Source organism: Typopeltis vanoorti, chromosome 8 (assembly GCF_054136105.1).
Source record: "Typopeltis vanoorti isolate ZY-2024b chromosome 8, IOZ_Tvanoo_1.0, whole genome shotgun sequence".
NCBI lineage: Eukaryota > Metazoa > Arthropoda > Arachnida > Uropygi > Thelyphonidae > Typopeltis > Typopeltis vanoorti.
Window position 1 is genome coordinate 116,143,479 of NC_143556.1, and position 26,270 is coordinate 116,169,748.

Genomic DNA, 26,270 nt, shown 5'->3' on the forward strand with positions numbered 1-26,270 from the left:
ATAGTCTCAGAATTAGGAAGTCAAAGGTTGCAATCTGCTACAGTTCGCGTCAGCAAAAATAGCACAAAAACAATCATGTGCACCTTATTTTGATAAAACAAAGAACATTGTAAATAATATTTCATTTTGAAACAATCAATGAAAATGCTACATATTTTTCTTATCATTATTTAATATTTTCTTGAAGTATAAAAAAGAAATTACTGCACATCTAGAAAATACATTTACTACTAGTATTTTAATTTAGGCATTTTTTAAATACCTTTACTACTATTTTACAGTAAAATGTATGAGCATACTCCCCAAGCGATTTATGTTTGAAATGAATGTCTTGTGAATAGTTTTGAAAATAAATTACCTGAAATATATCTGTAGATTTAATTGGTGGGTACCCCCCCCCCCCAAATAAAGTTAACACTTATGCACCTTTTTTTTTAATGTCAAATCCTGTCAAAATAATTTATAATTTTTTGATAATAAAACTGAAACTGTGATTATTATAAATTAATTACAGTTACAAAAGAAGTATCAGTATTTCTGTTTAGGATGCCTGCTAATGAATCAATTGAAAATGAAACAAGACATTACTGATGTATTCTGCACTACTGCTTCATAGTTTATTATAATAAACTATGAACAGCATGAAGCAATGCCTTGGCATGAGAAACAATTGAGGAGGAATTAACAGTGCATGGTGCATCAGTCAAAAATGGTAAAAAAATTCTGCAAAAAAGCTGTAAAAAATGGTTTCAATGAATCCTTTTTCATTAAATCATTTATAAGTTTTAGGCTTCTGACCTCCATGTCTCAGGAAGAAATCTCTTAGATTCCTTTCCCTTATGTTAAGGAATATCTGAATATATTGCTAACATTCTAAGGCTTCTCAACATCGTGGTTTTCTATCATCAGAAAGATTTTGACCTGCTTTCTTTATTTAAAGACAAGCTTCCTTCACTTAACTTTCCTACCAGATGCCTTGCTCATGCAGTTTGTCTTACTTCAGACAATTGGGTAGATCTGCTGTTGTTTGCTGTGAAGAGCACAAATGTTATATCCATTACTAAGAACCTGAGCAACCTCACTTAGCTGAACATACCATCTCTACTAAGCACAGAGTTCAATGAAAGAAAAACCAAGCTCCTACACAAAAGTAGGTTTCTTATGGAATGTTTAAATATGAAGAGAGATATGAGACCTTTTTACGCTATCCAAATGTGAACAAATCTGATGGCCTTCAGTATGGAAAATATTGTATCAGTCCCTATTAATTTCTAATTGTTTTATTATTACACACAATTTATTTTTCTTTTTTAAATTAATTAGGGCATTTATGACTGGCTGTGATGGTGCTTTTTAAAATTTTTATTTGTATTTTGTATATACCAATCCACCAGTTAAGTCATATTTATACAGTATATGGTACCCAGAAATGGAACATCACTACTCAGTGAACAATTAATATCATCAGTAACCATGGGACAACATGTCTTCGAATAATACTAGGATATACATGGCAAGATCACATTCCTAATACTGTGATTCTTGAAGAAAGCCAGTAAAAAACTCTTAATAGAAACAATTCAGAAAAGTCAACTAAGATGGTTGGGATACCAACTTAAACATCCACCTTCACCTACATTCAGTGCTCTTGCTCTCTATAGGCCAACTAATGGACACAGAGGAGGACCCAAAAAAAAAAAAAAAACTGTTTTGGTAATGCATAAGCAAACTTCTTTTCTTTTCTTTTTTTTCTTTTTGAAGATTATGATCACGAAGCATCAGACATTTACCATATGGCACACAGCAGAGCAACTTGGCTCACTTGCATCCAACAGATTATCTACACAAATTTTTGTTATGTGAATATTTCTGTATATATTTCATATTCATACATAATTGTAAAGCAATTCCTATTCTTAAACAAAGGAAGTTATTCTCCCACTTTACAAGGCTCTGATAAGATTGTATATGACTACCGTGTACAGATATGATCACTAGGATTACCTGGGTTGAAGCTTATGTCAGGTGGGAAATAACTTGAGCTTATCCCTAGAAACTGATTTAGTGCATGGTTAGGAAGCAATATGAGGTCCTGGTACTCATGGAAACTGGCAAGCATATGCAATGGGCTAATCATTACATGTTGCAAGTACAACTTCAGTTAATGTATTCAAAGAGAGATAAGTATTTGGGTTTGTGTGACTAAAATGGGTCCCCTCTCAATGAGTCCTTTGACTCTGGAGGCTAGGTCCATGTAATAAGCATGTAGGATTATCATAGTATTCCTGTACCCCCCCCCCCTTTTGAATTTATACATATCACAAAAGTGGTAACAACAAAATGGGAGTGACAAAAATTGCACCCAGGTGGCAATTATTCTTAAAATACCTTCCCTTGGAAAAAATTGAATCTCAAGGCATAAATCTGACAGATTTTGATAATGGAAAAATTATCCACATAACTTACTAAAAATCATTATGATTTTTCATCTAGGGCAGTGTGAAAGCAAAAAGCCATTTACACCCCCCTCCACACACATCAAAAAAAGCAAAACAAACAAAAATAATTCAGCTTCTCTTACCTCTCTGCTCTGTACAGTACCACTCTTTCCTTCAAAACACTGATTGTAAATTCTTAACTTCGCAGACAAATGAGATCTGTTAGAGCAAGATCAGTTATAAATAGTACTTAAACATACAAAACTTAAAATGCAATTTAAGAAATTTATGAATTCATGTAATACTATTTTGATGTACTATCAAGAAATGACATAGAAAATAAATTCAAAGCAGTAATTCACATGATATATCCTAAGGACACAAAAGCAAGTCAGTACAAAGTAAATTGCATTTGAAAAATTTTTTAAATTTTATGAAGAAATTAATTTCTGAGGTGGTCATTGTATCCCAGCACTAAGATAAAATCCACTGAGAAGAAAACAGCTCAATACTTATTACGATTGTCCTGTCTGCTAATTGTAAGAGACTGCTCAGCATGGAGTGAAAAATGACCACGATATCCCATGGTCCAATACTTGCCTTTTACATTGGTGCAGGTTTAGGTTTGAGCAGTTATTTAAAGTGCTGAAACACTTCTACACTGCCCAAATTTAAATTGGAATGACTGTCTCTCTATTGCCAAGATTTGGGAGAGTTCTCATTCTCATAAATAGCAAACAATAATGTGCCCACTTCCCATTTTAATTATTCTTTTTATAAATTTAATTTAATTTAATTGTGTGTCATTTCACTATGTAATTAAATTTTATTTCAAATCACTTAATTTTAAATTTCAGTGTGCCAAGTACAATATTTTATTGTAACCACCCACTAATAAACACATGGCATGGCTCAGCTCTGTAAATAATATGAACATTCTTTGTTGTAGCTTCACCCTATGATTATGCTGATGCACCGATGGTGACCAGTTAGTTCCTAGTTGAAATATTGCAGTAATAAAATTACTATATTCTTGCGAAGGTGTGTATAATAAATGTTATAACTGCACAAGTTCCATTAAAAATTCATGGTTTTTATAGTTAAAGAACAGGCAAGAGAAGATAAGATAAAATCATACAACTTAGTAATGGAGATCTCACAGTAGAGATACAAAGAAAAATTTTCCAGCTCATAGGGCAGGTGGAAGCAGAAGTTGTAGTCATACCTGAAAGCTAGCTAAGGGAAGGGTGGGGACAGGTAAGAAGCCCGTGAGTTTCATGGTATATGATGAACACATGGAATGGATTACTGTTAGAGAGCATCACTAGGTTATGTATTCAAAGAGATATGACAGGTATTTAGGAATCTAGGCAGGTAACTAATCTTAACAATAATGATGGTCTAAAAATCCGAAGAATATGGAAGGCACATATTCTACCCATATAACTAGGAGTTAATTATAAATAGGACTGTATGTAATCCAGAATCTTAACTCTAATATGACAACTCATGTTAAATTAGGACACCACTTTTGCTGTAATAAAACTATCCATATGAATTTGTTCTCTGATATTATAAATAGAATACAGCTTTGATGTAGTTGTTTTCCCTCCACTAGAGGTCAGGCCAGTAGTCTCTTTGAAATGTAATATAGCTTGTGTGTATACTCAAGATGATCTTAATATGAATGTTGAAATGTTGGGAAATTAAAGTAATCAATTCTAACACGGTTGTAGTCTCCATAATTTGTCGGAAATGAATTTCTTCTTATAGTGCAATTCTGGTCACTTCATGCTTGTGATTTGTATTGCTCATTACTTGCTAATCACTTTTGCACAATTAGTAGGACACTGAGAAGCACCCCTTCTAACATTGCTCCACCAAAATACGGAAAAGACAAGCCTCAATTAAAGAATTTAATAAGGTAATCGAGCAACCTGCTCCTTCTCCTGCACTACTCTAATAAATCCGACTAACATTCACCTAAAATCAAGAAACCATTTCTGGTCATTGGACAAACTCTCTTCAGCTGCCTTACCATTGTAAAATCTTGTATAGAAAGAATGTTAATACAAAATACTTGTAGTTTAGTAAATAATATTTTTTGGTTTACCGATCAAGTGTTGATCAATTTTATTAACTGAACCAACTAGTTTCGCCACACTTATCTGTTGGCATCTTCAGGGCTTACATAGAGGTTTAAACAATCTCACAATTATGCGTAACTGCAAACCAACAAGAATAACTGTAAAACAGTGACTAGAATAATTACAAATAAAATAGTATTGAACGTGAGTGAAACACGTATCGCGTGTATAAGATTCAGCTAGCTGTTGCTGAGGAACTTTCTGTAGTTTGTATTAAAGTTCATTTCTTCCGTTTTTAAGGTTCTGATTAGGGTTTTCCATATCTCTGGGAGCATTTGGCCTTGATTTCTGTTAAGGTTGACAGTAGAACGGGCGAATGTGGCTGCCTCTTTGAAAATTCTTAAATGGTAATCTTCCTCTATGTAAGGGGAACAGCTTTTGTCCCACTCGATGACATAGTTAGTTGTAGAGAATGAGACGATAGGCCAGAAATGTCCTGTCTGTTGTTTTTGACATAGCCAACGTGCTCCTTTTTCCTGATTTCGAGGCTTCTCGAAGTCTGTCCGATGTAACTAGAGCTACATGAGCATGGAATATTATAAACTCCAGCATATTTGTAGAAAGGATGGTTGTCTTTTGGCGATCTTAGTAGTTTACTAATAGATTCTATTGGTTTAAATGTTACTCTTATTTTATGTTGTTTGAGGAGATTGGCGAACTTGTTGGAGATGCCACTTACAAACGGAATTGCAATTGTTTTTATATATTGAATATCTTCTTGTTCTCTTTGTGGTGGTTCAGAGAAAAGGATTTTATTGACTAGACCTAAACCTAAAATTTGGTTTAGATATGTGGATGATATCTTCATCGTATGGAACAATAACAAAGATGACATATATGATTTTCTCAAAAAGATCAATGCCTTCCATTCTATTAAATTCACTCTGGAACTTGAAAGAGAAAAACAACTACCGTTTTTAGACATCTTAATCAAAAAACAAATTGACGGCAGTATAAATCTATCGGTGTACAGAAAACCAACCAATACAGGTTGCTACCTACATTTCAACTCCTCCCACCACATCTCACATAAACTCAGCATTGTACACATGTTAAAGAAAAGAGTGATTCGCATCACAACGGACAACAAGACTCTTCAAGATGAGTTAAAATTTATTTCCAACAATTTGTACTTGAACGGATATCCAAGAAGACTAGTCAATAAAATCCTTTTCTCTGAACCACCACAAAGAGAACAAGAAAATATTCAATATATAAAAACGATTGCAATTCCATTTGTAAGTGGCATCTCCAACAAGCTCGCCAATCTCCTCAAACAACATAAAATAAGAGTAACATTCAAACCAATAACCTATCCGTTAGACTTTCAGCATAAAGAAACAAAATTTCCCTTTTCAATACTAAAATAACTTTACAATACAATTACCCAATTACTTCTCTGCTTATTAAATCAAATTATTGAAACTCTAGTCTACTCACAAAGAGGTTAGCTAGCTATACCAAGTTATCTCACAAATTGTACACCAATTATTAACAAATCAAAGGACTCTTATAGACACTGCTTATTTCTAATACCTTATCTCTTATCAGTCCATCTAAACTATTTCTCCTATGTTACATAACGGAAACAGAAAAAAATTGGAATGAACTCACATATGCTCTGTCTTATGGATCGCTCACTTATTCAAGGATTTTTCACTAGAGTCCTGGACTTTCTTCCGTCTCAGGTCTTAGATTTTCCCTCTGCAGTGTCTTGCTTCACCTGTGCCTCATGAAGGATTTTTGGCAGGCTTTGGAATGCTGATCTCCGGGGCTTCGCATGAGGGGGGGGGGGGGGGGGTCCAACACGTGGAACTTATGCAGTCTTGTTCAGAAGGCAATGCATTCTCCTCCAGGCACTGAAGTCTGCTCCTCGATTATTAGCTTCCAGTAATCTTCCACAGCCCAATCTAAGATAGATCAAATCAGCATCCCTTTCTCTTCGACATCTGACATGCCCTAGCCGTATAGTCATGTCCACTTTATTTCCGACTGCCAATGATCTCGATGTTCTCCTCAGTCCCTTTTTATTTCACTTTCTCCCAGACCTTCCACAAAGGGTTGAGGCCCCAGAAGAATTCGGCTTGACTCCTTGATCTTCTGTGTAGGCTGACCTGTTCTTTCTTCTCCTGGTGTACTACACAAATCCGATTAGTCGGACACCAGAACTTCGTGTGATTCGCACCAACCCCTTTTAAGAACGACCTTGATGGTTGGCATATACAGAGCATGTAAACAAAGGTGTTCAAAGCACTTAGTTAAAACAAAGATATATGGTTTCTAGTGACACAGCATTTTCCTTTGTTACTAACTTTAACCATTGCTTGTTTACTACAATTTTTGGGCAGGTTATATTTTCCTTAGGATTATGTACATTCTTTTATACAAGTTTATTTTTTTTCATCATAAACCTTTTAGATGTGACCTCTGTAAAAATCGATGTAAAGCTTGTAAAAATTTTAAGCTATATCAAATTTTACACTATTCCACGGCAACGACTATACACCATTCTCGGAGATCGCTTAAGGAACTTCGCAATAGGACTTCTCGAGTAGGCCGACACCGCTATTACAAATCTCCTATCATTGTCGAACTACTGCTAGCTGGATGTTCTTCCCCCATCCTTGGAACGGCTGGATACAGGGACCTCTTCGAAACGACACTGGAACAAGTCGGGAACAGAGAGTCAAGAAAGAGCAGCATCTCCTTTTTATTCTACCTTCACAACCTTGGGACTTCTTCAGATTGAGTTCCCTGGATGTTCTACCAGGGGGTTGCTTCACCCCCCCCCCCCCTACAAAATCGCTGAGTCATTGCGGGAAAATCCCATAACTCGCTGACTATGCCTGGTGATAGCCTTGGGTCTACATTTCTAATCCTGTCTGGGCTGTCTCTTTGTTTGTACAATATTGGCAGTCAATTTATCAATTCATTCTAATATTTTACCAGATTACATAAAACACTTATGAAAAATTGTTAATTAAACTACAAGTATCATGAAGGTTATTTTCTTGATCATAAATTAGTAAATAATAATATTTTTTAGTTTACCGATCAAGTGTTGATCAATTTTATTAACTGAACCAATTAGTTTTGCAACACTTAAGGTAACCTCCCTATCGTTTAATTAATGTATTATTATAAACAAATGTGTTTTGATTATATGACAATAAAGTGCCGCCTGATCTTTTAATTTACAATGCACTGTTCCCAAATAAATGAGGACCTGAGAGCAGGAAACAAATAAGACATTAAAAGCATAGTTTAAATACTTGAGAACCATGACTGTTTATGTAAAACTTGATTGAAGGAATTTATGCTAGAAAGAGAGATCTACTGACCGCATTACAGCGTCCTATGCCAAGAAAAGATTACTGGTGGTGCAGTCTAACAAATAAATTTTCTAGTACTCATAGGCATACGGCCAATAGTGCAAAAGGTGGAATTGATTTTTTTTTTTTTTAATGAAAGAGTAAGGTCAATAAGGATCAAAGGTAGAATAATATAAAGGGCAAGGATAAAAGAATAAGTAAGAAAATACGAAGGCGCACTACTATAAAGAATGAAGAATATAAAGATTAAAGGTAGAAATTAGACTAAAGCGTTAAAGAGAAAATATTAAAGATAGATAAGATATTACAATGCCGCAGCAGCATTAATACCCCCAGTAGTTAATAATACCCCCCCCCCCACCGTTTACAATAGTGTCTGTTTGCAGTTCTAACTGCAAAGAAGGTTATGTTTGCAATTTCTAGGATCTTATCTTGAATGCTGAACTGACTGAGAAATATTTCAAGTAAGATTAATGTAGAACTGTTATGGATTGTGAATCTTCGAGCAGAGATTGTTGATTATATTGTTTTTAGCATAATGTAAAATTGTGAAGTCGGACAACCGCACTTCTAAATTATTGTGAAATAATTGTCCACAGAAGTCTGAGTATTTGTTAATATTAAATGTTGAAGGAGAGATTGAATATGAAACTTGGTTAAGCATATTTCTGTTAATGATTCGAGTTAAATTAAGGTGAAGAGTATATGAAACTAACCAAATCTGACGTACATGTGAACGTATATATTTGTCTTTAAGTTAAAGGTTAGAAATGCTGATTTAGGTAATTTGAGAACCAGACACGTGCATTGCATTGTTACTTAGCTGAATTGAAAGGAACCAGATAATTTTGATATGTGTGAAATGCAATGTATGAATGTATTTTATGTCTTAGTATGAATAAATTGTTTTGTTTATTAATAATTTGCCTGATTTCGACTTACCAATGCACCTCTCATAAAAATATAGAACTTGTGTGTCCTTAAAAGTTAAAGTTAACCACGACTGACTAATTTTAATTACCAAACGTTGCTTGAATTAGGATTGAATATTAGAGATAATTCCGTGTTCCACTGAGCAATTCTCTTACATGTATAGGAAAGACAAACAATTCCTTCGCACGATCTTCAATGGCGCAGTCATTATACAAATAAATTTTTAAAGATCAGTGTGAGAGAAAGCCAGCTATTTAGACAAAGGAACTGGTTCCAGCCAGAGGCATTTCCTTAATCTATACTCCACACACGTGAAGGGCATAGTTACGACCTTGAGATGGGGGATGAAATTGTAGATTAAAGGATTAAAGATGATAAGACTAGCTCAAGCAATAATTACAACTCGAAGTTACGACTGTTAAGACAAGAAATATGAAGTTAAGATAAAAGAAAATAAATAATATTGAAATATATACAAGATCCAGTTCAACAGATACGAACTTAAATAAGAATAAAAATATATAAAATACAAAAATTTTACACCATCAACACCTGACATGCGGAGAGAACACTAGTCCAACAATCTTCCAACAAATTTCTTCCTGGTTGAAGATCCCTGTGATCTGCAGCCTGGTTTTGCTCTTTTTAGGAAGATTTGGTCATCTATCAACAGGATCAGAACTAACCAAGGCACATGTGGCTACGTACTACATAAATGGAGACCGTCTGACCATCCTTATTGTGACTGTTCCTCCATGGCCCAGAAGATCACTCATATTGTGAATGACTTCCCAAGGTGCCAATTTCATCGTGGTGGACTCCAGGACATCCAATGAGGTGATGGATGAGGCCCTGGATTGGCTTTCTGGACTTGGACAGTGACCTGTAGCCGCTTTGAATTTCTTTTGCCATAAGAATAAATAAATAAAAAATAACTTTTGTCTTCATATTCCCTCTACAACATTTACTTTGCAGCTTCCATTAATGATGCTATTCATCCATATAACTCTCACCTGAATTATCTTCCTAAATAATTTGCCATGTGATCTGACTGGCCCTCAGCGCTTTCCAGGGATCTGTCAGCCTGGGAGTTAGAAATTCATTACTGCAGAAATGAAGGAAGTTAGCAATAAAAGAAATAAACTAAGTATTAAAATTGGTGCATGAAAAGTGAGAGGACTGAATCAACCTGGAAAAGTAGAAAATGTATGTAGAGAAATGGAACGATTAGACATTAAAATACTTGTGTCGGAGACGTTCTGGAAAGGTGATATGGAATTTTTAATTACTCTTCCAAATGAAAAGGAATATAAAGTTATGGGAAGTGGAGGAAACGAGTCTAGAAAGGGAGTTGCATTCATTATGGAAAAGAAGTTCTCATATTCAGTTATTAATGATAACCGGAAATCTGAAAGAATAATATCAATTTTAATAGAGACAAAGTCAAAACCACTGATGATAATAAAATTTCTGCACCAACAACATCTGAAAATGATGAAGAAATTGAAGAATTTTATAAAAAAAATAGAGACTATTCAAGACATTGGAGGAGCAAAAGACAAGATATTAATCATTATGGATGATTGGAATGGCAAAATGGGAAAAGAAATGTAGGCCCATATGAATAGGGCATAAGAAATGATAGAGATGATAGATGTATTGAATTTTGTTTAAAACAAAATTAAATTGATAATTGATAATTAATAATTAATCAATTAATCTGTCATTAAATTAATTTGTGCTGATTTTCATTGACATATCCTATTCTGATCACCAAAAATTTATATTATAAGTACAGCACTTACGAGTGAATGCAGGCTTTTTCTCCTATGTGCTGGTTTTGTAGGGTAGGTAAATATAAATAATAAATAAAATAAATGAGTAAATCTAAGCGGTAAGAAAACACAAACATTTATTGTCAAATGGTAATTATTAAAAACAAAACACATAAAAATAGTAAAATAAACTAGGGTATATAAACGTATAGTGTAAATTAAGTTCTTAATGACTGATGTTTTTCGTCTTTGAATTACAAATTCTTTTGATATCAGGCACAATATTAGAAAGTTGAATTCTCATATTTGGTGTAGCGTCGAGTCTGCTCCTGGACTTTGATTTGGTTGCAGCATAATATGAAAATCCTGCCTTGCATAAATATGCCGTTGTAAAGGGAAGTAAAACAAGAATAGCTAGTTTTGACATGCTGGGGTATTCTCCTGTTAAATTTGTCCAGAAATCATTTATTGGCAGTTTCTTGTATTTTTGTTTTAAATCAGAGTCACTAATTAAGTCGATTAGATTTCCATAATCACTTGCGCTGAAGCCTGCTGGCTTAGCTGTCACTGTAAATGGATTTTGGAAAATATTGCAAAAGGGTTGATTGTAAGTCATGCAAGCGTCCCAAAATTATGTTAGAAACTTCTTCATTTACTTTAGAATTTATTTCAGTCAAAAATTCATGCAAGGTGAGATAACAGTCAAAATTATTCTGTTCAACTGTAGAAATCCAGAATTGCAACTTCCTATCAAAAGATGCAATTTTATCTCTTGTATTAAAAATTGTAATATTCTTTCCTTGTAATGATAAGTTAATTTCATTGCACTTTTGCAAAAATATCTGCCAGATACGCAAGACTCATCAACCATGAAGAATTTCTTAATAATTCAATAAAAGTTTGTCTTAAATTATGTGACATCAAGAAGACCATTAACTCACTATGAAGTTCAAAAAGCTTCAATAATGCTTTTCCTCTGGATAGCCATCTCACTTCAGTATGTAATAAAAGTGCATTATGTGCACTACCCATTTCATTGCACAAAAGTTTAAATAATCTGGATTGAAGTGTCGAGATTTAACATAGTTGGTCATTTTTACGGCTTAATCCAAAATAGTTTTTAAATATGTAGGAATTCTTTTTGTTATTAGTGCTTGTCCATGCAAAACAGTGACTTTTGGTGGCTCTTATAGCTACTTGCAGGATACGTGTTACAACTCCCTTCATCTTTCCTACCATTGCTTGAGCACCATCTGTACAAATATCAATATTTGTACAGATGGTGCTTCTTCCACCCGATTTCCTGTTTTGTAATATAATTATTAATACAGTTAAATATATCTTCTCCGGTAGTTTATTCTTGTAGATATTAGCACATGAGTAAATCTTCTTCAATACTTTTATCAAATATGTAACGAACAAACACTATACAGCGAGTCCTACGACATCCATTTGCAATGAATATTTACTGCAGTCTAAGTCGATGATTTAGCTCTTTTTCCATGTCAGCAGAAAGATCTTTGATGCGGCGTGAAACAGTATCATTTGATAATTGTACTGCATCTATTTTTTTTTAGCAACCTGCTCGTTTAACATGCATGATACAGTGTCTTTCACACAAGGCTTAATGAGCATCTCACCAATTGTATGAGCTTCACCATGAAGTGCAATGCGGTAACTCACGCGGAAATATGCCTCTCTTGCATTTTCAGTTGTAGCAATTGTAGCTATTTGAAGTTTAGATTTTTCTAGCGAGTCACGTCGTCTCTTAAACAAAATTTATATCTTTTCCTTTGTAATCAGTTTGTTTTGTTTCGAAGTGCTTACGAAGTTTAGCTAGAGCCAAAGAACTGTTTACTAGTATTTTATTACACAAAACATCAGGAGCATGTGTATTGCCAATACACATAAATCTATAATTTAAATTTAAATAACTTTCATGGTACTTCCGTTTAGGTCTGTTCTTAGATGACTCGTTCTTTAATATTAGCTTTTGAAGAAACCACAGTTTGCAATTCCATATCTTCTCCAATCACATGAGTAGATGTGTCAGCAGAAGTACTTGCTACTCCTTGTGTCAAAGTTCCTGTCATTAAACAAGAATCCATGGGTATTTTTTCAATAATATTCAAATTTCAATATTTGTCAGAGCTATAATAAAAACAAATAGAATTTTGTTGTAAAGGTAACTTTAGTATGAAAAACAATAAGATTATAAATAAGAAATGTCGAATAATATAAAAGTAAATGAATAATGCAAAATAGTAAAAAAAGACTGCAGCACACAAAAGTAAATATGAATTGTAGCAATACTTGTAAGAAAAGTACTAAACCGTATCAAATAATGTAAAAGTAATTGTAATAAGAATGATTTGATAAAATGTTCAGTAACAAAAATTAAACAGTTCGAAATAAATCAGATATTAATTTTAAAATTAGTTAAAAGATTAAGAAGAATTCTTTTTTAAAAGCCGCCACACCTACTCTCTATATACGGGAATAAAAAGGCGTTAACCAATTTTTTTTTTTTTCCAAGGCCCGGTCCAACAAATTTACTCGTAAATACCTTTCCAAAATTTTTTAAAGTTCATACATTAACATAATTATTAATAATTAATTGTGGCATAATCATAAAGATTATTAGTACACTTATATATACGGTGTGGCATGTTGACAAATATAAAATTACATTTAAATTAGTTATCAATGATAACAATTTAAATTAGTTATCAATCCCAGTCAATCACTGGGACTAATGATATCTTGTAGCATGTTGTAGTTTCCTCAGGCAAACATAATTAAATTAATTTTGCTTATTTTCATTGATATATTCCATTCTGATCATCAAATATATTTATAATATTATTATAAGTTTGCATGTGAATGCAGACTTTTTCTCCTGTGTGCTGGTAGTTTTCCCCTCCTTTTGTACATCCTGGAGATCTTTGTAGGCTTGAGGTGGATGTCTCACTATCTGTTCCATTACAAACACCTTCAATAGGAGATTTCTTAATAGCAAAATTAAACAAAGTGCCTTGTCTTTTATTCATATTAGATTTTACATCTCTATTCCTATTACTTTTAAAAAAATCATGGCACTCCGGTTTCAGAACAAGCACTTACACACTGCAATACAAACTTGTGAAGAAAGTATTCAGTATTACTAGATTTGAGAACCAAATACAGACTACCTTGATCTTCAATTTCAGTGGAAAAATTTTCTTTACACTTCTTTGCTGATTGGTCACTGACATTTGCAACACAGATGTTATTTCGTTCAGTTTTGAGAACAGGCAACCCATTGTTGTAATCAGCTTGCAGGCAATTTTTATTATGGATCATAAACGGCGGTATTCTCTTTCCCGATTGTTGAAAGATTCTGATGTGTGAAAATTAACGATAATTCATGAATATTTCCATGTTTAAAAATATGCCGCTTGGTCACTGATGTCATTTCCTTCAGTTTAGAAAACTGAGAATATGCCACCCATTGTTGTAATGGGCTTGCAGGCAATTTTTATGACCCGTCATAAACAGCGGTATTCTCTTTCCCAAATGTTGAAAGGTTTCGATGTGTGAAAATTAACGATACCCAGATGTTATTAGGTGTTCTGGGTCTGTGCTGTTCGACATATTCATGAATATTATTCTCCTCAGAATATTTCCACTATAAAATATTTATTCATGAAAAATGCTTAGAAAACTAAAATGACAAATTCCAGAACTTCTCGCAGAACACACCTATTCACCTGCCAAGGAACACGTGTTCCGTGGAACACAGTTTGAGAAACCCTGCTTGGAGATAATAAAGATGGAAATAGAGTGCAAGAAGCTGGATATATTGGCACTAATTTGGAATATATATGGTGTATTACTCAGGACATGAGACAAGTCATAAAAATGGAGTATCTTTCTTACTCAGAAAAAAGATGGCTAGGTATGTATTAGGCTATAATCCAGTGAGTGACAATCATTTCTCTCAGTCAGTGGACATCCTATGAATGTGATCATCAATACAGGTTTATGTACCCACTACAGAGGCACCAAAAGAAGACAGAAGAATTTTATGGCAAGTTACAAGAAGCGATAGATACAACACCAAAGCGAGATTTATGGCTACTTATCGGATATTGGAATACAAAAGTGGGAGGAACGTGGGTTGTGACAAAGATGTATTTTATTTCTGTACTTGTTTAACTTGTACAGCAAATACATTTTTTAGAATGGTAGGGCTGGAGGAGTCTTCAGTTGGAATTGAAATTGGTGAAAGAAATATTAATAATTTGAAGTATGCAGATGATTACCACCTTGTTAGCAGAATGCAAAGAAGATTTAGAGGAACTTATTATGAACGTTAAAGAAGAAGTGCTAAATATGGCCTTAAACTAAACCTCAAAAAGACAAAATTTATGGCAACATGCGAACTTAATGATTTTGAAGTAGATGGGGAGAAAATGGAAGTAGTTAGCAATTTTGTGCTTCTAGGATCCCAAATTGATAAAGATGGGTATTGTAGTGAAGAAGTTAGAAGATTATTATTTGGAAAGAAAGCAATGACAAATTTAAGCAAGATCTTCAAAGATAAAGATATTATTCTCATAACAAAAATCAGAATCATGAAAGCAATTGTTAGATCTTGAATGAGGAATTTTCATTAAAATTATTTCATTCAAGATTTAACAAGAATAAAATAACAACCAAGAGATACTTGTACTATAGTAAGGAAACAAACTGTAAAAAGGGAGCATAAATAAATAACTTTAATGTAAAATACAAAGGAAAAATGAATTTTGTTTGTCTAAATAGAAATTCTGTTTTATAAGTTGTAGCGATCAAAATGTATTCTATGTGAAACGTATATCCAATGTAAACAAAAGTCCAAGTGTCGCGTGCTAGCAACCCAGTTCAGCGTAATGTCTGAGGCGAAGACTTACGCAGAAGGCGAATTTAGCTCACGTTCCCCGAGAAGAAGAGTTATGACGAAAGAGCTTAAGGGCACAAGGGAAAGTGCCGTGTGAAGATCTCTGCAGCAAAAAAAGAAGGTGCAATGGAGATAGAATAAAGGAGGATTCGTGTGAGCTTCAAGCTCTCTCGAGTTTGTTCCTGTTCTCGCTTGGACCTGCAGTTGCTGACCAGTGAAAGAAGGTACTACGGTGTCGGACGACAAGCTCCCTCCCCTCGTGGATGCTTGATGGGTACCGGACGGACGGTATGCGAGGTCGGCGTCCACTGTTTTGGGCCGTTGGCAGAAGTCCTACCGGAATGAGGAAGCAGAAGAATTTTTCCCAAAGACAGTAACGCTGACCAGAGTGACCAGCTAGAGATCGAGATGAATGCTAGCATCGCTAAAGTGCAGAGAAAGGCCTTATCGGATGAACAACATGGCCTCCACACGGACGCAACCTGTTGAAAGTGAAGAGTCGTATCCAACAAAAGAAGTCGGACCAGGTAATCAAACACTGATGATAACATACAGAACTTTCTTACTTATTTCCCAATTGTATTAGAAGAAAAGGTGAATCAGTTTCTGGTGGAAAGGAAATTATGAACAGATACATAGGGAACTTTGAATGACTAATATGCTTAGCAATTTGTTGGTTTTTCATTAGAATGGTTGTCTGAAAACTTATGCACGTGTGTGCGTGTGCCCAAATTAACGTGAGGAGCTAGTATCGTAGATAGAATCTAATTAGAATTTTGTATTGTGAATGTTATGTGTATAGTTTATTAACTTAGAGGCTAGAGTTGTTGATTATTATTTAGAATGTTCACTTGTATTCACCAGTCTGATTTCGTGTTTAATTGATTAAATTCTTGTGTATGCTTCATCTAAATGTAAGTGCTCTAAGATCCTAATAAATATGTTTTGTTATATAAACCTGAGTTTTGCCTGAGCAGGAGACCAACCTACCACTCATAAAATCTGAACCTATGCGAAGGGAATAAGATAGGGGAATTTAGAACGTTAGAGTCACGACTGCAAGCTAAGAATCCTACAGATGTTGTAGAGCTTTAGTAAGATAAAATAGGCGTTACAATTCTGGTAAGGTCTCTCTGAACAAGGATTCTTCTGTCCTAGGACTCTGACTGGCATGGCTTCAAAAAACAAATCTGTCAGTGTCTGAAAAGGAGACGGCCCCAGAAAGAAGGAAGGTGTGGAGAATTCATTCTTAGTTGGTGACTAATCTTCACTTTCATAGGGAAGTTACAAGAGGGTGATTTGGAGTTTTAAGGTTAGGAAATTCTGGAAGGGATAGATCACAGTATAGGGAAGGAAGTTACAATAAGGAAAGCATTAAATTTTTAGAGAAAACAACGTCTTAACACAATGGTATTCCCTGTGGTAGCGTATGGATGTGAAAGTTGGACCCTGAGAAAGAGTAAAAGAAGATAGATGCAGTTGAATTATGGGTTTGGAGATGCTTACTAAGAATACCATGGACTGCAAAGCAAACCAATAAATCAGCGATAAAATAAAGCCAGATTGCTCCCTTGAAGCTATGATCATCAAGCAAAAATTGTCATATCTTGGACATATTATGTGAGCAAATTACAGTCTGGAGAAGATGCTGATGATGCTTGCTAAAGTTGATGGAAGCAGGAGAAGAGGAAGACCAAGAATTAGATGGGTGGATGGAGTAAAAGAAGCAACTGGAATATGCCTGGAAATTCTGAAAGATATGGCCAGGGACAGATCTGAATGGCGAGCGTATGTTCACAGAATCACTAGGAGTTGAAAACGACTCGATGGAACATAACACATACTAATCAAATAATTTTATTATCATCAATCAGAGATATAGAAACAGAATAACAAATGCAAAAGTTATGCCAATTGCCAACTGTGGATCAGACTTATGAAACCACTAGTCTGACCACAGAACACACAATAAAGTTAATAAAGACAAGTGGAATACAGATAAACTAAATAACAGTAACACCAAGACTTTATTTCAGAATAATATAGCACACTATATTGAAAAGAAAGATCACAACAAATGGATCAATAATAATCGCTTAGAAGTAGAGAAATTAGATAGAGAAAATAAAATTGTAGAGTTGCATTCAAAATTAAAATTTCTTAATAACCAAAAGAAAATAACAAGCCAACAGTTAAAAGATAAGAATAAGAATGTTATTATAAATCCAGAAGATAAGATACAAAGATGGAAAGAATGCCTAATAGAACTGTATAATGATCACAGGTTTGGCAAACCTACGGATCAGTTCATTCAAAAAAATCTTAAAGAAGAAATAATAAGTGCAATAAAAGAACTACCTAATGACAAAATAACTGGATGTGATGGAATATCAGCTGAGTTAATAAAAGAGATAGGGGAAAACAGAAACAGATTTTTTAATACAAATAATACAGAATATATATGATACAGGCATACTACCAGAAGACTTCATAAAATCTATTTGCGTTCGATACCAAAAAAGAAATTATGCAGCAGAATGGAAAGATTTCAGAACAATTAGTATTATATCCCATACTTCAAAAAGTATGGGATATAATAATATTCAAAAAGTATTTTATTATTGAAAATAATAAAAAATAATGTTTTCTAGAATTAAATGCCATACAAGTGAACAACAAAAAGGATTCATACCAGGAAAAAGTACAATTAATGCCATTTATGAATTAAAAACTATTATTGAAAGATCATATTAAAAGACATTCAAATTGATACAAAAGACCTCAGAATAATAACAGAATTATACTGGAATCAGAAGACACAAATTATAAACAACATTAATAATGAAACAATAGATTCATTATTGTTTTTTATATCAATAATTACCAGTCTTTAATATCAAAATAGAAATGAGAGAAGGGTGTATAATATCCCCTTTACTTTTCAATATATACAGTGAAATGATAATGAAAGAACATGAAGAAATTGAAATAAGAATAACAATAAATGGCATTAGAATTAACAATATGATTGAAATACTAATCAAAAAGAGTCAGAATTATGGCTTAGTATTAAATACAGAACTAAGTATAAGATAATTTAAAAAAAAAAAAAAAAAAAAAAAAATCAGAACATCAACAGGATTCATTCAAAATGTAAAGGTTTATAATTATTTAGAAGTAATGATTACAGAAGATGGAACAACAGTTATGGAAATAAAAGCAAGAATAGCTAAGGCAAAAGCAGCATTTTGGAATAATAAATTACTAATGACCTTTTGAATATATAACAGACTAAAATAAGAATAATAAAATCTTATGTATGGTCCACATTGAATTATGGATGTGAGACATGGACATATACAAAATCCACAATAAAGAAATTGCAAGCCCTTGAGATGGGTGCTATAGGAGAGCACTGAAGATTTCTTGGAATGAGAAAAAAAAAACTAATGAAAAGGTAATGAAGTTAATGGGAACCAAAAGAGCACTCATAGAAGACCTTATAAAAAGACAGTGCAAGTTGGCAGGACACATTAAGAGGATCAGCAGGGAAAATGTCTCTAGAAATACTGGAGGGAAAATTAGAGGGAAGATCTCCTGGTAGACCAAGAACTTCTTGGGTTGATAATGTCAAGAAATGGATGGATAACAAGAGCTATTACAAGATCAGTTGTGACTGTTTTGTCTGTTAATGGGTTCATCTTTCTCTTCATCATCATCATAATCACAAACCATGGGCTCACTGCCCATTGATGTCTGATGCCTGCTTCACTATCTTCTTCCACCTTTCTTTGTCCAGTACACAGTGTCGCAGTTTCTGTACACCCATTACACACCAGTCTTTTATATCGTCTATCCATTCTCTGTATGGTCTACCTCTTCTGTTTAAACCATCCAAAATACCAAACATAAATGTCTTTATCTTCCGGTCCTCATTCATTCTACAGATGCTTCCAAATAATTGCAGCTTCCGTTTTATAATCTTCTGCATTAGATTCTGTTTTGGTTGTATCTTCTGATAGAGCTCTTCATTGGTGATTTTCTGTACCCATCCTATTCTTAGAATCTTCCTGTAACAAGTTCTTTCAAATGCCAAAATTCTTTTTCTTGATTCCTTATTTATTACCAACGTTTCAGATCTGTACAGTACACCGCTAAAGATGCATGTTTCCAGTACTCTTGGTTTTGTTTGCAGGCCTATCACTTTACTTTTCCAGATGTTATCCATGGCCTTCAGATTTGTTCTTCCCTTTGCAATCCTGATCTTTATTTCTTTTTTATAGTCCAAGTCATATGTCAGTTTACTTCCCAAATATGTGAATTGTTCTACATTTTCTATATCAGTACCATCCACTTGTATCTTTTGTTTCATGCTCTTCTCACCAAATATCATTGTCTTTGTTTTTTTTCCAAGTTCATAACAAGTCCAAATCCCTTCCCTTCCTAATTTAACAGTTTCAATGTTTTTTGTATTTCTCTTTCGTCTTCTTCAATAATAACAATGTCATCTGCAAATCTCAGATTGTTAATTCTCATTCCGTGTACAGATATTCCTTTGGCATCTTCCTTCGGTTTGTCCATTGTTCTTTCTAAATGTGTGAAGAAAATGCTTGGTGATATAGGGTCTCCCTGTCTAGTACCTCTCCTTGTTTTAAACCATTTCCCCAAATCATCACCTATTCTAACTGCTGCAACTGCATTCTGATAAACATCTTTTAATATAGTTATTATTTTTTATTATTATTATTTTTTTTTTTTTATCAATTCCATAGGATTCCAGAACTGCTAATGTCACTTTCTGGTCAATACTGTCAAATGCTTTCTGAAAATCAACAAAGCAAGTATATAAGATGGGATGCAGAATTTATGCTTGGTGAGAATATATTGTTGGAAGTAGAGGAAATAAGAGATCTGGGGGTGATAGTGGATAAGGATCTAAAATTTAGGGGACACATCACCAAAATTGTGAAGACAACACAAAGACTTCTGGGAATGATGCAGAGGACACTGACATGTAGAAGTAGGGAGATTCTTGTTCCTTTGTATAAGGCTTTGATTAGGCCACACATGGACTATTGTGCCCAGATTTGGTCATCGGGTTTTCAGAAGGATGAAGAGATGTTGGAAAGGGTCCAAGGACTGACTAAGGTAGTTTCTTGCCTCTGGAATGTCGAGTATGAGGAAAGATTGAAAAGATGTAATTTGCAGAGTCTAGTGGAAAGAAGGAAGAGGGGAGATATGATAGAGACCTACAAGTTGGTAAGGGGTTGTTATAGGATCAATGGTGGAGAAGTTCTACAGAGAATAGTGGGAGATCAGGGGAGAACCAGAGGTCATCCCTGGAAACTGTATAAAGAGGGTGTGAGTAGGGGAATGAGAGGCAGGTTTTTTTCGTGCAGAGTTGTGAGTGATTGGAATGCCTTGTCTGAGAGTGTGGTGTCTGCAAGGAGTTTGAATATGTTTAAGACACGGTATGATGAGATGTGTGCGAGATAAAAGGACCTCCTAGATGAGTCTTTGACTCCATGAGGTCTTGTTTAATAATAATAATATGTTTTTGTTTTTTCTCCTAGCTTTCTCTGCTATTAACCTCATTGTCAAAATCTGTTGAATTGTAGTTCTATCCTTCCTAAATCCTGCTTGCTCATCTGCAAGGTGTGCTTCCAATTGTGTTCTCAATCTTTCTGTCAATATGATCATCATCACTTTACCAAGGTGACTTATCAAGGCAATTGCTCTATAATTTTTATATTCTAGCTTATTTCCTTTCTTGTATAATGTTACTAATATTGATTTCACCCACTCCTCTGGCATTTTCCCTTCTTTCTATACCATATTACATAGTGTAACCATACTTTCACCACCATATTTAATCATTTCTCCAGTAATGTTATCGTTACCAGGACTCTTGTTGTGTTTAAGCCGTCATATTGCTTTTTCTACCTCTCCTCTTAAAAATGTCCATATCATGCTCATTACCTGGTGGTGATATCTGCTTCAATTCTTCAGTCAGTTTCCCAATGCTATCTGAATCTAGTTTTTCTTCATATAACTCACTACAGTATCTTGTCCACCGCTGTACAATTTTTTTCTTTATTCATCAATACTTTGCCTTTTTCATTCTTTAATTGTTGTCTGTTTTGGATGCCACTTTCTATTAATGGTTCTGATCATTTTGTATACCTCCCTTGTTTTATGCTCTCCATAGTACTGTTCTATATTGTTGCATTGGGTTTCTAACCATTTCATCTTATCCATTCTGACTGCTTTTTTCACCTCATGACACTTTCTTCTGTATTGCTCTTCTATTTGTTCTGATGTATCCCTTCTTATCTTCAACATTCTTTTCTCCTGTACTAACTTCAGTGTTTCTTGTGTAATCAATTTCTTCTTGATCTTCTCTTCTTCTGGTACTGTTTCTTGAACTGCATCTTCTATCGCTTTCATTACTCTTTTCACTCTTAAATTCGAGTTGTTTTTTTTTTTCTTTCTCCACACTTTTAAGTTTCTCTTCTAATACCTTCTTCCTATTTCTGCTTCACTTATTCGTGAATAAGTGAAGCAGAAAGATTAGAAGAGATCTCTCTTCTAATCTGATGTTGGGGTTTATATTTCTTTTTTAATTTCAACTTGATGCTTGCAATCACTAAACTATGGTCCGAGTCTATATCCATTCCTTGAAAAGTTCGACATTGCAGTACTGATGTTATCCACCTTCTTTTAATCATATCAATCATGTTTTTGGTTTTCCCATCATTTGATCACCACATCAATTTTCTACACTCCTTTTGTTGGAATCTTGTGTTACAGATCATCATCTCATAGTCCACAGCAAATTCTAACAATTTTTCACCTCGTTCATTTCTTTCTCCGAAACCATATTTTCCCATGACTTTTTCCCAACCATCATTATCTATTCCAACTTTGGCATTCCAATCTCCTTCAATAATTAGCACATCTTGCTTTGGTATTGTTTCTATTGTCTCTGTCAGATCTTCGTAGAATAAGTCAATATCCTCATCTGTGCTGTCAGATGTGGGTGCATATATCTGAACTATTGATATGTTGAATGGTTTTGCCTGAAATCTTGCTACTATAATTCGTTCAGTGACTGGTTTGTAGCCTAACAGTGCCTCTCAAGCTCTTTTGCTAAGAAGGAAGCCAACTCCTTTTTTGTGCATGGTGTCATGTCCTGACCATATCACTTCGCATCCATTGATCTCTCCAGATGATGTCCATCTCATCTCTGCTAATCTTAGTATATCCAACCGATATCTCTTCATTTCCTCACGAAGTAGTTCTAATTTTCCTGACATCAAGAGTGTCTGCACATTCCACGTTCCTACTGATAACAGTTCTATTAGTTTCAGTTTCTGTTTCCTTTTGGTATCCCACTTTTTGATCCAACCCTGATCACTCGATTGGTATCGTGGGCTTTGTTTATCTGGGCGACACCCGAGCCGACATGTTGTAGCTGTTGATTGTATAGGCATCAGATAACAATCATGTTTTTTCTTTACAGTCAGAGCATCGACACTAATCTGACCAATCCCCCTCCTTTATCCAAGCTTGGGACTGGCATGAGACCCCTTTCTCTTGCAGTTCCTTATACCATTTCACTGTTCTAAGTGGCTCAAAGTCTGCCATTATCATCTGCTCTGTAGTTCCATATACACATCTTAATTTAAAGTTCTGCATGTTTAAAGTCTCTGCAATGAGACCCAAAAGTTAGCAATCACAATCTATCATACCTCTCCTTGAACCCATTAACAGACAAAACAATCACAACTGATTCTGGCAACCCATTTCGCTCATTCAGAACTCTCCAAGAAAAAAAATATTGTCCTTGCACCCCTACTACTCACACCTTTATTCAACTTCGAGGGACAACCTCTTGTTCTGGCCCATCTAGTCAAGTGCTGAAACATTTCTCCTCCATCAATCCTATAAAACCTTTTAAGCAACTTAAATGTTTCTACTATAATAAATTGAGTTTAATCCTTTATCCAAGTGTATGCAAACAAAGTTTGCACCTGAAGTATCTTCAGGAATGAGGCAACTCATAATAAAGGTGGACCAACTGTTATCACTCCTTGTCTCAGTATCTCCCATAATGCAAAGCACATCTCCTTGCGGACATGTATAATGCTGTGAATTAAGGGAAGGGCCACTACCCAGACCGGTTTCGACCTTTATTGAGGTCTCGTCAGTGGGAGCCAGACCGAGAATTGGTGATACTAAGGCAGAAGCAATGGAGAGGTCATATTTACTTATACGAGTTGCCAAAAGTTGTACAACCTTATTATTAAATTATTCTGGATTTAGAGAAAGATGTTGGAAGTTTATTTTCCACTTGGTTAGACTATAATAAATTTAGTTTAATCCTTTATCCAAGTGTATGCAAACAAAGTTTGCACTGAAGTATCTTCAGGAATGAGGCAACTCGTAGTAAGGTGGACCAGCTCTCATCACTCCTTGTCTCAGTATCTTCCATAATGCAAAGCACATCTCCTTGCGGACATGTATAATGCTATGTCTTAGTATCACCAATTCTGGGTCTGGCTCCCACTGACGAGACCTCAATAAAGGTCGAAACCAGTCTGGGTGGTGGCCCTTCCCTTAATGCATTGCATTATACATGTCCGCAAGGAGATGTGCTTTGCATTATGGGAGATACTGAGACAAGGAGTGATAAGAGATGGTCCACCTTTACTACGAGTTGCCTCATTCCTGAAGATATTTCAGGTGCAAACTTTGTTTGCATACACTTGGATAAAGGATTAAACTTAATTTATTATAGTCTAACCAAGTGGAAAATAAACTTCCAACATGTTTCTACTATATCCCCTCTTTTCCTCCTAACAACCAACTTTTACAAACCACACACCCTCAATCTATCATAGGGAACATTCCACAGACCACTTACCATCTTGGTTGCTCACCTCTGAATCTTCTCCACTGCTTCCTCATCTCCTAGAAACACAGGAGAACCAGACCTGAGCATAGTAATTCAGATGTGGTCATATCAAGGTTTTCTAAAAGTGGAAGTTTATGCTTATGTCTCATCTACATTACATTTGTGTATAATGTTCGGCTGAAACGGCCATATTTATTCTGCTCTCTTCCAAGATTAAGATGTGCAGCTTCTTGCCAACATTCATTTAATGTCCACCTTCAATCAAACTTAATGAAGCGAATTATCCTGCTCTTTCATTCCATCTACCTCTGTTGTTTGTAACCGGCTTCCCTGTTATAAACCTTAGCTGTTCAAAAAACATATCAGTTTCCTTCTTACTTTCTTCCCCCCCCCCACCCCAACATCAGCACTGTGTATGTACAAAATGGTTCTGATTTTATATATATAAATTCAGAACTGGAATTTGAAGGATTTAAAGACACTGGCTAATATTCTAAGGGAAGAAAGCAGTGAAATGACTTATGCATAACAAAAGCAATGGAATTAGCAGAGAAAGTTCAGTTATGGTAAAAAATCGATTATATGCCACTGTTAAAGAAGGAGATTAGGAGATTAGACAATATTTTTTCCCCTTAGTGAGAGACCACCACCCTACTTACTGAAAGCAGATAAAAGTTCCACATCTAGTCTTTAGAGCAGGGGAAACTGCATTTTCTAATCCTTAATCCATTTAAGGTATTAAACGCAATGGGTTTACAACTTTTGTCGATGGAATGTATATAAAGTCATTCAAGACAATATGATAATGATAGATACAGGAAGATCTGAGAAGATAGGATGCATAGTATAGTAGACAAGTAAGCAGAACTTAGGAAAAACAACAACACAACATAGCCAAAATAAACACAAGGAGTATAGTTAATAGGAGAAAAGGCATAAGGAAAACATGAAAAATGCATGCTAGTTTCCATGACGCTCAGAAACAAGGTGACTTGGTCTGTGTTTATCACCTAGCAAACTGATATGGTTATTAAATGAAATTATAACAATGACAAAGTATCAGGAAAAATAAGTATAGAACTAGAGCCTTGTGGTAATACTTCCATAAATTGCTTGCATCAGTGCAATGTCATGTGAAACTGCAAGGGCTGAATGTTTATAGTGCATGATAAGTGGTAAAGGTGTGTTTGAGGGAGTAATGATAGACTGCATACCTAGAGTCAGGAGAGTAAATCAAATGGGAGTTAAATGAATGAACATCATTATTAAGCTGAAGCTAAAAAAAAAAAGTGGAAGAAATTCAAGGAGAAAGGTGATGGGCATATGAGCAATACAAAGCACAGGCCAGAAGGGTAACCAATGTGATAAGAAAAGCAAAAACAGAGTATGAAAGGAAATTAGCAGTGCAAGCCAAAGATAATCCCAAACAGTTCTTTCAATACATTGCAAGTAAAGGGAAGAATGTTTATGGGCAGAATGATTTTAATGAATGCCGATGGTAGGGAGTTAACTGAATCAGTCAAATAGCAGAATTACTAAGTGAACACTTTGCAAAAGTATACCATCCAGAAGGAGATAATTCAGTAATGAGAGAGCCAAAGACTTATATGGGAACTGAGGTAAATTAAACAGAGGTGCATAGCATATTACAGAACCTTGATGTGACTACAGCTATGGGATTAGATGGTACATAGATGATACCTTGAGTTTTACAGTTTTACTTGCAGGTGCTAGGGTTAAACAATGTGGTCAGTGCCTTTGACCACATTGTTTAATCTAAGTTTTGGCTCTGGGTTAGTCCCAAGGA

General features: G+C 34.8%; 1 protein-coding gene across 2 annotated transcripts in view; it reads right to left on the reverse strand.

The window, feature by feature from the left end:
• Positions 1–26,270, reverse strand: part of Rassf (Ras association family member) — a 246,698-nt gene that overhangs the window by 128,888 nt on the left and 91,540 nt on the right. For both annotated transcript variants that reach the window (XM_090396283.1, XM_090396284.1), the window contains exon 4: positions 2,582–2,657. In XM_090396283.1, the coding sequence (XP_090252409.1) occupies positions 2,582–2,657 (76 nt within the window). The remainder of the gene's footprint in view (positions 1–2,581; positions 2,658–26,270) is intronic.